The 14499-nt window shown below is 43.7% G+C and overlaps 1 protein-coding gene across 17 annotated transcripts in view; it reads left to right on the top strand.

The window, feature by feature from the left end:
* NFIA (nuclear factor I A) overlaps positions 1-14499 on the top strand; it is a 354108-nt gene that overhangs the window by 254098 nt on the left and 85511 nt on the right. For all 17 annotated transcript variants that reach the window (XM_058030278.1, XM_058030281.1, XM_058030286.1 and 14 more), the window contains one exon: positions 10189-10263. In XM_058030278.1, the coding sequence (XP_057886261.1) occupies positions 10189-10263 (75 nt within the window). The remainder of the gene's footprint in view (positions 1-10188; positions 10264-14499) is intronic.

Below are 14499 nucleotides of genomic sequence, written 5' to 3' on the forward strand. Positions count from 1 at the left end.
CAGCTCCTCCAGGACTCTGGACTTTCCTAGAGAATCCTGGAAATAATAATACCATATTATCTGGGTGCGTGGATTATTCCTATAACTATAAACTAACATGCACATTAAACCCCCCCAATATCTCTTTTTGCAGCCCCCTTATTCTGTGTCCACAGGGCTTCAGACTACCTTGGTCCAGCTTTGAGTAGCCTTGGAGGGTGCACTTGTCTCCCACCAGCTGAGGGAGGGTTTTTTAGATCCTGAAATAATTACAGCATCCTTGAGTGCAGTTGTATAATTTCTTGGCAAAATGCTAATTACAGCAAGGTGTTTACACACAATGCTTATTTAAACTTAAGACTTATTTAAAAGAACCTCCATACTTCTAGTAACTGTGTATCACAGCTTTATTGAGGATCATGTTTTTCATGCAGATTGTGTTCCCATGCTCTGTTATCAACGTAAATGAGCCCATGGCTTTATGTTCAGGCCTGAATACTTCCAGGGCATCTGAATCATGCTGGTATTTCATTTCACCATCTAAAATTACTTTTGAAATACTATGTTTTTTTAACTTGCTGTGTTATGGCAATTAGAAATTGCTGTGTTTACTAGGAACAGAGAGTCCAGCAGAGCAGAGTGTTTAATGTGATGAACAGTGTTAGGAGCTCAAAGGAAAGTCAGATGCGTGTCGACACATATCAAAGCTGTTCTGCTGCTCAGAATGACTGTTCGTGATACTTGTTTCATGATAAACTTCCTCAGAACATGATGTTACTGGAAAAAAAAAAATGATCCACTCTGAGAAATACGCAGGTGACACAGTTGAGTCAGCAGCTTGCAGCAGTGACACAGGCTTACGTTTATAAAAATCCCCTCTGAACTTTTGTCTCCTGCCGTGTGTACATCAGAGCCCTGAAATCTGTCCTGCTTCTTGGTGTCACTTGGTGGCTGTTCAAACTAGCAAAAACCTTCCCACCACCCTGATGAGGAGGTAGATTCCCAGCTTTAAAAGTCTCAATAGTCACAAAACTTTCCCCTTTCGTAAGTAATTCACCATATAAATGTTAGCATCTCCGGTGACCGCTGATACCTCCGGGGAAATGATAAACATGGAAAAATAACAGACTGCTGTGGAAACCAGACAATCCTACCTCCCATCCGAGAGGGTTTAATTATTGGAGTTGCAGGCGTTTTGCCGTGCACGAGCATCTCGGCATTCATAGGTGGAAAGTACATCATGCTGTGTTTGAAATATCAACTGGATTTCAAAGAAGGCTTTGTGCTTCGGCATGGACCTTTCTTAGCCTCCTGCAGATGGTTCGTGTTGCTGAAAAGAGACATGACTTGTGAGATGGGGAGACCTCCGTGCCGATTTTCCGTGCCGCTCTAATCCCGCTTTACACCCGTAAAGGACTTCAGTCCTTAAGCCTTTACCCTCTTTCTCCTAAATATTAAAATTATTTTTGTGAGTGTCATACCGTATTAAAGCAGAATGAAAATGGTTTTAACAATTGCTGGCATGGGGCTTCTGTACAGCATGTGTGTCACAAATCATGTCACTTTTCAGCAATAGGGCTGCTGCCAGCGGGAGGCTCAGAAATGCTCATGTTAATCAAAAATTTTAATTTCAAATCAAATTGACAGTTTACACATGGTGAGAAATGCTTCTCACCATGTGATATTTCAGTATGCTACACTGGGCAAAATGGGTGCACTTTCCTGTTAAGAATTTTGACTACAGTATCTGCAAATTTATGGGTTTCAGTGTATTGGGTATGGTAGTGGTTGATCTGAGGGAGCCCCTTGGAGAATAGGAGACAGAAGGGTTTTCATGCAGCCTGGCACTGGTGAGCCACTGTTGGCACATGCTGCTGGAGAAATGACAGGTATTCAATAAACATCACTATGGTTAAGATGAAGATTTAAAGGAGGGAGGGGCTGCGGTGCTATAAACAGGATTTGAAACAAATGTGCTTATTTCAGCCCGTGATTAGTCTGAATACCTAAGTATTCCACACCAGTTTTTAAATATCCCTACGTTTATTTTCACACTGATGTTCTTCACACAGCATGAACAATAATATTTATGGCATTAATACTGTAGCTAAATTCTGATTTGGAGCAGTGCAAACCCAAGTAGACTCTGCGTGTTCCAAGGCACGCTCCGGTGGCGTGCGGTCCGGAACGCGGCCACAGCACACAGCCCTGCCATCGGCTCCTTCCTCCTGCCAGCAGCATCCCAGAAACCCATGGACAGGCAGATTCAGGAGGCAAAATAGCAGCTGGTGCTTGGTGAGGAGGGAGAGGAGCAAGGGCAGGTGATGGAGAGAGGAAGGAGCAAGGGCAGGGGATGAAGGGAGGAGCAAGGGCGGCTGATGGAGCGCGCGCCATCAGCCGCAGACAAGTGAGTTGTACAAACCCACACTTTCAGGCATCACCACAAATAAGGTCAAAAAATAAAACAAAAACATCAAAAACCGACCAGTGGATAGAATTTTGATCCTTGCATTATTCTCTTTAGGAGGTTTCCCAGCTGTCTGGGGGTTCCTGAGGTTAGGGCAATGCCAAGCTCGTGATTAGGACATTATTTTCCGGAGGCCTTGGAGATGGAGATGGGCAGGGATGGCAATATTCCCTTCTGGGCCTTCCCCTCCGGTGCCCAAATTTCCCATGGGGTGGGTGGGTGGGTGGCTGTTGATGGGAGCACCCTGCAGCACCACATGCTGCCAGCTTTCCCTGGCAGCTCCATTTGGGCACTGAGTCACTGCCAGTATCACCACAGACCTTGGGGATCTCAGCTGTCATTGCTCTTGTAACCAAGGGTTGATGTGAAAATATGAAGATAAATAACTCCTTCATATTATTATTTTCAGGGAGGCAGGCTTTTCTTTTTATTACTCTTTTTATTGTTGGATGCTATAAATATTCCAGAATTATTATCCCAAGGTAGATTTCATCTCATTTACTTTGAAACGCTTTTGAGGAGGCATATTATTTTATAAGCTGCCAAATGAGTATGACCATTTATAATTATTTTTTTCTTCTTTTCTTTAATATTTCATTTTTGGATGGAGGACCTGAAACAGAAATATGCTAATTTAAGACATCTGTTGTTTTTCAAGCTATAGGCCCCTATCGGTATTAATGCAGGTTTTTTTATCAAATTGGGTTTATGGTAGACAGGGAGATTCTAAATTTTTATCATTATATCAAAAAATGGTATTTAACTAGTTTCTCACACACACGAGTACTGAAAAGTACCCAGTGATGTGAGGAGTCATCGGAAATGAAAACCCACAGCAGACATCTTAGATCTTGGAATGGTTTCCATTACACAAGGTCTTTAATGTGAATTGAAATGCTTTCAATGTTTCAAGAAGACCTTTGTCTTCAAGAGAAAGGAGCTACCCGTGTGCCACCACTTGGACAAAACCTGACATGATTGATTGCAATCTGTAATCGCTTCATTAACGGTAATAAGTTTCCATTAATTCCACTATCTCTGCACTTAAATATAAAATGAGTTGGAATCTCCCAAGAGCTGAGGCTGCAGTGGATCCTGGCAGGATCAGGCTGTTGGTGACACACCTGATGCCATGTTTGCTGTGGTCCCACGTTTATTAATTTGGAGCCCAGACTCTGAAGCTCAATATGACAAATATCAAAAGCATAATTAGGCATTTTTCTCATTAGAGATTCTAAAGTGCCACGAGTAGGGAAGGTAGCACATAGGTTACACATGTATTTGTGTTCTGGTTCACCTCTGGAGCATCCCTGCTCAGATGGGTTCCTTAGGGAAGGGTCAGAGTCCCTCCTCCAAGCCATCCCCAGTAGACATTGATTCCCAATGGCCACAAACCATATGGAAAAGGAGCTGAACTTGAGCTCTGGGCGCCTACAAAAACGAGCAATTTTAGACAGACAATTTCACTGTCTGCTGGATACAGACTTTTTAGCCAAAACCCAAAAAGGCAAATCATTGACCGGTGGTTTTGCATATTGTGAAGGGTTAACAAAACTTTCATTATCACAGTCTATTAAGCCAGGACCAGGAAACAATTTCTAATCAACACTCAGATCTGGGCAGGGATTGTGCAGTCTTTTGTAGGAGGCCTCAGATCTGTGTTCTCTATTCTCACATGCTCACTTCCAGCTGTTGTCATTGAAATCCCACATAATCTCCCCGGGTCAAAGGGCAGTCATCCATGACTGCCGCTGTTAGGAGGTTATGCTGATTTCTGTTGTCAAATATTGGCCCTTTTCTCTTTCAATCACTCCCATTCTACTTTTTTTAACAAGAAAGATCCAGCCTAGAATTGTATTACATGACTTTAAAGTCTTAAAAGTGTTCCTCTATTGTACTAACACGACATGCCCCGGACGGTCTAATCCATCCTGCTATGGGCCACAAAGAAAGTTCTGGTGCTTCTTAAAACCTCAGCCAAAGGCAGGTAGTGAGTCAGGGAAAAATAACAGCATCTCTGACGTGTGGCCCCACAGTTATTTTCATAAGAAAATGCACAATTTGTCCAAGGTGAGCTGCTGCTGTGGCATTAAAATTATATTGGAAATAATGAGCCGAAATAGGAGTGGGAGCATTTGTCAGGGAAGGAGAGAGAGGTTTCTGCATCACCTTTAATGTATAATGACTTGCTTAACTCTTCTATAAAATGTCCACAAATTAAAAATGTAGTCTGATTTACCATTAAGGGTTTATCATTTACAAATTTGAGGAATGCATTTTGTGCAAAGCAATTAAAATAAGGCCACCGTGGAAGCTCTGGTGATCAGCATTTGAGGGCTGCTGGTAAATGCAGATTTCATTGTTCCTACATGCTGTATCCCAGCCTGGTGTTGTCTGCCATCAGAGTGGCACAGACATTCCCTTGGACAGAATATTGTGGCTGGCATAGATGGTCTCCTCCATCTCCACTTTTTTTTAGATTCAGAGTTAGGTTTTTTTTAGATATACAGCTTAGCCTCGTGGATCTTGCTTTGTATTTCCAGCATGAGATAGAGCTGAGCTATTTCTCAGCTGCCTCAGCTGGGTCAGCCCAGCCTTGATAAACTCACCTCCCAATTAAGCAGGGTGTAAGTGTTATGAAGGTCTTGACTGGAGCACACATGTTCAGTCCTTCCCTTTTTTGCTGGAGAATGCAGATTAGGAGTTGCTCCCTCAGCCCCATCCTCCTCAGCCATGGAACAGCTAATCTTTTGGGAGTCCTGGGGGTGAGCTGGGTTCCCTCTGATAACATCCCCTCTCTGCAGGCCTGCGTGTGCTGTGTGATACAGACATTAATTTTCTCATCCACATTATTGCTCCGCATTGTTTGTGAAACATGGGATTATCTAGATAGGGGATAAAACCAAAAGGAATCAAGTTGCACTTCGAGCAGAGAGGGCTTTTCTTTTAATCAGGCATTTGGTTAAGATAATAGGCTTGAGACCCTAATTGATTATTACTATTTTAAGGTTTTAAGATGGCTATTTATAGTGAGATGCTGAACATGAAAAAAGCCTTAGAAATGGGTTCAGTGTTAGTTTGGGGGACTTGTGTAATTTCAAAACACTGAAAAGGAATCAAAGTCTCCCAAAAAGCTGTTCTCTGAAGCTTAATACACTGTCACTCAGATTGTAGTGGAAGAAAAATAACTGGATTTGGGCTTCTTCATCTTCAAAGGAGTAGCTCTCTCCTGGTTTTATTTAAGCTTGGCTTTCAGGAAACCAGCTGCATCTCTGTTTAGAAAATACCTTGTATATTTATGGTGCAATCTAACTATTTTACAGCAAAAATAATACTGTTGGAATACGCAAGGAAGCCTGCTAATTAAATAACAATAATACCTTGAGCACCTTGAAAACATCTTCAGATATTCAATTAAGGAACAATAACCCCATGAACTTTAACCTATAGACTATATTCAGACTTTCTACATAAAAGTAATTGCATCAGTCATGATTTTCTCAAGCTACAACACAAGCTCTTGATTGGTAGCTCAACGTCTGAGACTCCTTTTTACTGCATTAATTGGGAAAGCAGACAATACTCTCCCTGTAAACTCCATTTTAGGACGAAGGTTAGTTGCCTTTGTACACGTTTACTCATTGAAATAGGAATGTTTGCTTAATAATTCAAAACAAATAGCACTAGACAACAAGTCCTAATCCTGATTTCTCCTCTGCCAGTGTAAATTAGGAGAAAATGAGGTGAAACTCTGTTTGATCAGTGCAGAAAGATTTGTTTAAAACTTCTTTGAGAGAGATCAGAATTAGGCCCCAGCAACTGAAGCCTTTTCTTCTGGCTTCTTAGCCGGGATCCAAAGGAAGAATATGTAAATGGCATTGGGAATTTTCTCCCCAATTAAAGCAGCCATCAAGTTATGTAAAAATGTTTTCCATGTGGTACCTGGTACAATAACGTCGTGCTGTTGTGCACAATGATTTAATAGTTACTATCCTGATCTTCGTTATTCAATTTGGTCTTATTATCCTGGATGTTTTCCCCCCTTAGGGAAAGATGATCATCCTTGTGGGCTGAAGTGAGATCTTAGGTGGTGAGCTAAGCCCTACCTGCCCCTAGACTTGCATGAAGGAGTGATTGAACCATTTATTTAATTCCTCCTGGAGGTTGTCAGCCCATCTTTGTTTGGCAGGGCAGCGAGCACGTGCTTTAGCCAGGCATGTGATGGAAAAGGAGCACGTGTTCCAGCAGCTTTGCTGAGTCAGGGCCTGCCCTGGCCAGCCACGTGCATTAATTTGTACCCAAAACTGCCGTGAATGAACTCTGAGAGGTTCATTCTGAGCACCTCCTTTACTACCAAACTGTGACAAAGCTGCAGACATAGCCTGTCATGCACAGCAGTTTCAATGTCCCATCTCTTGGATGCTGAGCAAAATTATCACAGTGCAAGTGCTTCAGTAAAGTGCCCCATGAAAAGTAAATCTTGGGAGCTTTCAGGATGTTTAATCATCTTTTCAGGGCAGGAGCTTCTTAATGCTGACATCTGCATATGTAATTGCTTGGCTTTACCTGTTTTTCTCCTCATTCAGAATTAAGTGGATCAGCCAAACTGATACATTTTTTGCATTTTGAGCCCTGTTAACAATGTTAGCTTCACATCTTTTGTCAGTGCTGCTGTTTCCCAGTAATTGTTCTTTTACACATTTAAGTTCTTTGTACTATTTCCCTCGTTTTCTTCTCTCACTGTTATCCCAGCTCAGTAAAAACGAGAGTCCTAGGCCTGGATTTTGCAGTCTGAGCCATCCAGGCAAACCTTTAAAAATTCCTGAACTGCAAATTCACAGACCATACCCTAAAATACATTCACGATCCAGCTCTAAGCCAAGGGCAAGGCTTTTCTGGGTATCAGGGTATCCTTAATGATTGGCAAGGCAAGCCCCTGATTTCCTAATGCTTGTAAGTAAATATCAAATTGGAGAGTTGTGAAATTCACCTTTCATTTGTGAAATGTTTATTTTTGGTATTGAAGGGTGGAAATCTTGCCATGCTTGTTGCATGCTGTTGTTTAATGATTACTATTACATGTACTCCCAATAAGGAATGTTCCTGCAGGAGTAAGTGGGCATTTGAAGTGTACCCAAGATAGGAATACTGAAGTCAGCGTGCCCAAGATAACTTATTCATCTTCTCTCATGCACTGAGAGTTAGAAGGTATTTTAAATGACACTTTCATTTCTGGTTTCAGTTGTGACAGGTTAAAGTAGCATGGTTTGCCTTGCCACAATCACATTTTTTTACTGGATAATTACAAAGGGCTCTGGGCTTTCCCTTGAAAAAATCAGCCAAATATCCTACTGTGGCTGTGATTCAGGGTTTGAGGTTTTTTTTCCCTTCCATATTTAAATTTCACCTTCACTCTCCTGCCTGGGAAATGCAGGTGGGAGTGGACGGCAGAGCAGAGCCAGGGTGGTGTGCTGCAGGAAAAAACAGCACGTGGCAGATGTTCGTGGCATTGCTGGATGCACTTCTGGAAGTTGCTCAGATGCTGCCATGATGAGCACAGTGTGAGAAGTTACATAGCATGGACTGGCTTCCCTCTGAAGGGCTCTGCGGAGTAGTAAGCGTCCTGGCCCCGGTCCAGCAAGGCACTTAAGCATATGCTTAATTTTAGGCACATGAGTGGTTTCAGTGAAGACCTAAGAGAATTATTTTTAATTCACAGATCATTTAATTCAATAGGCAGGTCTGCTGCAGCATATGAAAAGTAGATCTTCATATTAAAAATACTTGGGAAATCGGCGATGAACAAACGTTGTGTATGGGCAGCAACCGTTTCTAAAAAGCAGAATGAGGTAGTCATCACCTTTATTGTGGGAAAATACAAAGCAGATCAGGCAATAGCACTTACAGCTATCTGGGAGCTATTTCTAAATTGAAAATAAGGAAAAATAAAAGCTTGTAAGAACATTTTTTTTCATTTGAAGTAGGGAAAAATTTATTCTCTTGATGTAAATAAAAACCTTGTTTGCAGATTGAGGAATTTGTTTGTGTTGAATTTCAGCATCAATTTCAATATTTTATAGTACATTTATCTACAGCTGGAGCATGACAGATTTGTGTATATTTATATGTTTGTGTACATAATACATATGTATACACACATACACAAGGATGCCCAAAGATATACATATACACAGTTTGAAAACTCATCATTATTGCTGGAGTATAAAAACATGCCTGATGCAGAAACTTGTCTCGAGTCTGTTAGCTTAGAGACTGCGTTCATCTGGCACCGTGGGCTCCTCGCAGAAACAGGGAACTTCTTCTGTGGAGGAGCAGAATTCCATCAGATCTTGGCTGGAGGTGGAAGGCTCACCTCCCTCCAGATCTCTCCCAAACCTTGCCCTGACACACAGCCTGGCATTCCACCCTCTGCAGACCCGCGCAGAAGGTGCATTCTTTTAGCATCCCATCCCACAGGTAGAAATGGCAGTGGGATATTCTGGGTTTGTTTCAACAGCCCCAAAAAGAAAAGCCAGGAGTACAAATGTGCAGCTGGCATTAGTCCTGTTGCTCTGACCACTAGATGAGGGTGCACAGGTATTCCCAGCAGGAGCGTGGGGTGCAGGAGAATACACGGAATGCAGGGAAACCGTACTGAGCCTGACAAACAATTACCGGCGGAGCAGATGGTGCCCCTGCAAAACATTCAATAATAAATGTGTGCGTGCGCCGGAATCGGTGACTCTAAGTAGGACAGCCTAAAAAGGTATGCCACTTATCCTGTGGGCAAGCAGGACTTTACAGTTCTTTTAATAATCCCTTTATCCTGCGATTTCTGCTGTGACCCTGATTTCCCAAGCAGGAGGTCAGCCCGAGTGCTGCCTTCCCTCCCTCCCTCCCTCTCGCTGAGGTCCGGCTCTGTCCCGGCCTGGCTGCAGCTCCTTTGTCACTGAGCACAGCCGTGAAAATTAAATGAACATTTGGTGGTAGGCATGTTTGCAGAGAAGAAGGGAAATGCTGTTATGTAAAGTGCCATCACATTTTGATACCGAGCGTAGAGGCATTCCTTGCACAGGGGAGCTGAGCGTGGATGCCTCAGCCCTGGTTCCTACAGACGGCCCACCAAGTTCATACTTTTTATCTTGAGATTTATTTTTCCTTTCAAAACCTAGATTTTAATGTTGGAATTTTTTATTTTTTTTAGTTGAAAAGGCCTTAGTTTAATTTTTTTTAACCATCTGCTCTTCCAAGATCCCCCTAGTGTAACCTTAGAAAAATGAAGAATACATCTTTAAATCTTGTTTGGTTTGAATGAATGGGTAGATAATCCTGATCAGATGTTTCTTTAGAGAATAATGTTTAAAACGATTATGGAACTTAGCTATCCTGTCTGTTTCCTAGGTACAGTATTTTCATTTCAGTTGTGAAGTCATTAGGGGTCATCCAAGGTAACCGTTTATTAAAATAGTCCTCTTTTGTTTCAGATTTCCTGTTGAGATGCTTTAACATGTAAAAATCTCCCTGCTGATGTGTCATGTTAGCTTTCCTAACCTCTAGATAGAAACCACAAAGCAGCCTACATAGCTGTATGACTGGTTACCCACCTACATAAACAATAATTACTGCTAAGTGGGAAATTAGATGTCACATTTTAAGTCTAAATGAAAGTAAAGTATTTGAGAATACTGTCATTAAATGCTTGAAGCTAATCGTGGTTCTCTCTCTCTCTGTTTGTTTTGCAGGACATTTGGGCTTCCAGGACAGTTTTGTCACATCAGGTGTTTTCAGTGTGACTGAGCTAGTAAGAGTCTCACAAAGTAAGTATCATGTTGTGTCTGATCACATGTGGTTTCTGCAATCCAAGTTATTTTTTTTTTTTTGTTTGATTCTTATTGTTCCCTTCCTCAATTCAGAAACAGCATCTTGAAAATTAGGACTCTCTTCTCCCCACTTCTTGCCAGTGGACAGCATTAATGTGTCACTTCTTTTAATGGGTGAAAATAAACCAGCAGAATTTTAAAGTCAGCTGATAAATAATTTGATTCTGCAAACTTGCATGTGCAGGCTGATAAGTTTGTCTGGTACCCAGCTGAAAATGGGCAGAGTGCAGATAAATGCATCAGAAATCAGCCTCCCATGGATCCCTTGGAGGATCCAAGGGCTGTATTGTAACCAGACCTCTGGAAATTACCTGATCTGTGCACATAAACCTGGAAATTTTCTGATGCTGTTTTTTCCCATTGTGTTCATCCGTGTCATGTATACATCCATGTGTGTGTGATTGTTGGGGCTGTCCCAGTGCAGGGCCAGGAGCTGGACTTTGATGATCTCTCTGGGTTCCTTCCAGCTCAGGGTATTCTCTGAATTTGGGGTTTGCGCACCTGCAAGTTGCTGAAGTCATTAACAATGCCAACAACAACTGTGCCAACTTCAGCCCTGCTAATGTCACACATCCCGACTTCCCCAGGCCACGTTTGCCATTGGCTGTAAGGAATTCTGGCTTCCAGAAGGATTTGGGATGTGACCTTTAAAGAATGCTAATGCCCCCAGCATGAGTGACACGCTGCAGCATGATCATTACAGCCCTGTCAATACTCACTAACAACACCAAATTAAGAGCACCTGTCACCACCCTGCTCCATTGATCAGAGGTGCATTGATTGTATTTTGCTATGACATAATCCAGATAGTCCAAGGAAAGAGTGTGGACAGGCCCTTGCAGAGACACTGCTGCAAAGCCAGGCCTGCAGGGATTTCTTTAGGGATCTAAAAATTCTTCCCTGTGAGGGTGGAGAGCTCTGGCACAGAAATGCTGTGGCTGCCTCATCCCTGGAAGTGTCCAAGGCCAGAACTGGGTGATCTTTAAGGTCCCTTTCAACCCAAATTATTGTGTGATCTTTTCTCCAGCTAGTGTGGAGATAATATCACATTGTCACCAATCACCACTGCTCCAGGCGAAACCCTCAGCTCTGTGTCCGTTTAAAACCTTAGGGTGCAACCATTTTCTTTAAATGATAAAAATGCTTCTCCTTCTAGATAGCATAAATATTTATTTGTGTTCTGGCTCTGGGAATGTAATTTAAGTCATTCTGGGGCTAGACTATAACTGGCACAAACCTAATAGAAAATCCATGGTTTTGAGTGAGAACACCGAGTTTCTCAGAGGATTTTCCTGGTTTATTTCTTCTTTTGGAAAGATACTAGCTAGGAAATTTGCTTTGTATTCAAAAATTGATGGTACAAGGAAAGCATGGCAAGTGGGAGATACATGAGAGCTCTATGCCCTGGAGAGAGGCAGAGAGAAAAACTTTAAAGAAAACATTTCTCCTGAGCTTCCTTCCCTAGCAACTGGTGGGAATTTTGGGAGAAGGGCAAAGTTAAGAGGACTCAGGAGTCAGGAGGAGCTGCTGAGAGCTCGGCACATTTGCCAATCAGTTCACTCGCTCAAGTGCTTCAGCAGAGCCTTTGGCATCTGTCTGGCCGTGCAGGGAGCAGAGGCTGGCTGTACCTGCAGCCAGGCCGGACAGGCCCCGGCTGTCACCAGGCCCTGAGTGTCCCCGTGCGGTGTCACCTCATCCCAGCGTGACAGCGCGAGGCTTCTGAAGCCCCAAGGGCTCACCCTCCCCCGTTTCCCCACAGCCTTATCTTGGCTGGAGCAGCCCTGCGGAGCAGAGCTGCCTCTGGACTCTGTCAGCCGTGCTCCGTGTGCGCGCTTTTCCTAGCGAAGCGCCCCCCGCTCCTGGCTGGAGCCTTCCCAGCCTCCCCCGGAGCTTGGCACTGACCTCGAGAGCATCGTGTTTCAGGCTTATTAATTCTCCCTGATATTTTATTGTAACTAAACTGAAACACTGGGTATCAGAAATCCCAGCACTCAGCATGTTTTGCACATTATGAGCTGTGTCTGAGATGTTCCCTCTGCTTGCAGTTGACGTGCAGCACCTTCGAGGATGGGGCACCTGCACGCGGGAGGAGCATGGGCTTTATTAGAAATAAGAAAGGAGGTGATGGTGGGAAAAATACAAAGATTCAGCTTTTATCTGTTCCAGACACGGGAGTTTGCACTGTTTTTCATGGGCTCTTTAATAATCCTGGGAGGTCAAGACCTCAGTTTTATATCCTGTCTACAAGCCAGCACCTCTACCAAAAATAGTGTCCCCAAAGCATATCGGGATATCACTTCAGAACTGACTCAGAGGGAAGAGTGCCAGCAACTGATTTAGCTACACTGCTTTTGATAGCACCCTGGATTTTCCTTGGAGATGCCCCAGACATGTACTGACCAGCCTTAACCTTGTTTACTTTATGAGGTCTGAGAAGCCCACAGCCTGACATGCCCTGGCTACCCAGTGGGACATGTTTAGTGTCAAGTCCAGCAGCACATTCCCAGAAAACTCAGTATTAATTCACATGCTCATATTCAAAGAATTATTTAACATAACAGAGCAACAAGGTAATTGCTGCATAGTTGCCTAAATTGGTATGCAAAGTCTTTTAAAGTTGATATAACCCTCTCTGGGCTGTCTGCTTGTTCCTGTGTCCTGATTTGAGATTAGTCCTCCTTCCAAAAAGGTCATCTTTGTGTATGCCCACTGCTATTTTTCTTTCTATGCTTGCTTTTGGTAATACAGTGATAGAAATAAGTTATTTCCCCCAGTTTTAACTGGCCTGAGGCAGCTGTTATCCAAAACTAATCTTACAAAATATTGTGGGTAGCAATTATGTGCTGGGTTTATTTAGTAAAGTTCCCAGAGGTCCACATGACAAGGAGTCTCAAGCAAGAGGCAGTTGTCTCCGTCATGCAAATTTGGGGAATGAATTAATCAAGTGAAAGGTCAGCTGTTTCTGTTATCTATCTTGCCTATCAGTGCTGATGATCACACTTTCTCTGTGAGCTATTGAACAAGTCTAGACTGTGTTGGTAACAGAAACTTGCTTTCTTCAGTCCTATAGATGCAGATTTTCTTTCGAAATGCTGCCCAGCTGCTGAGTCTTGCAGAGCCTAGTAAAACAGAGAAAAGAGATCATAGATGTGCATCTGAAAAAACAAAGGCTCCTCTCCAGCCCGTCTGATGTGGGTGTTGCAGCTCATGCTGTCAGTTCTCCTCCATTATTAGCAGGCAGAGGGTGTGAGCTCCTCTCTGAGTGTTGTCTGTCACCCCAGATAGTGGGGGGACCCTTGCAGATAACAGAGGCTTCATTCTTCCCTCTCTGGAGAGGTCTGTGCTGACAACAAAGGGCTCTGAGGCAGAAGCGTCGGGGACGGGCGGCCTTGGGCACTGACAGCCAGCTGTGGGCCAAGTGAAACCTCCTCCTTTTCTCCCTGCTCGGGAAAATATTCCTCTGGAAAATATTCCATCCCAGGGCCCTGGAGGAGACCCTCTGCAGAGTGTCCCCTTCCCTTGGCAAGGGCTGGAGCAGGGAGAGAGGCACGGGGAATGCATCCCCCCTTGGCTTTGGGTGCGCACCGTGTGCAGGGAGAGCTGCTGGGAACATCTCCTCCCTCAGAGGTCATTCAAGCAGCCAGATAAACTGCACTGCCCAGGATGTGAAGAAAGATTTAGGATTTATGAACGTTGGCTAGAGCCAAATCAAACATATTTGTTTGGTGGTGTGTTATTTGTCAAAATGACATCATCCTCCGTGCTGATAAACAAGGGAATTCTGACTGCACCCTGGCCTGGAAATGCCACACGTTGGCTTCAACGTGTGCTGTGTGCAGTGAGGAGCACTGGGGGGGACTTCCAATCCTTCTGGTGAGCCTGTGGCACCACGAGCACACAAACTTGCTCACTGCTCCTGTGCACACACAGAAATGGCCCAGCTGATTATCCGTGAAACTTATTCCACGGGTGTGAGCAGGATGTTTTGGGAGGCTCAGGATTCTGCATCCATGCTGATGCAGGAGGTGCCAGGCTTGGGGATGGAGCTTTGGGGATGCAGACAGGGCATGAAGTGTCCTTGCCATGAGGGCAAGGGCTGGGATGGAGAGGCACTGCCAGCACTCCAGGCACAGAGCGTGGGTGCACCTAGGGAAACGCAGCCTCCTCATCCAG

Source organism: Melospiza georgiana, chromosome 9 (genome assembly GCF_028018845.1).
Source record: "Melospiza georgiana isolate bMelGeo1 chromosome 9, bMelGeo1.pri, whole genome shotgun sequence".
Classification (NCBI taxonomy): Eukaryota; Metazoa; Chordata; class Aves; order Passeriformes; family Passerellidae; genus Melospiza; species Melospiza georgiana.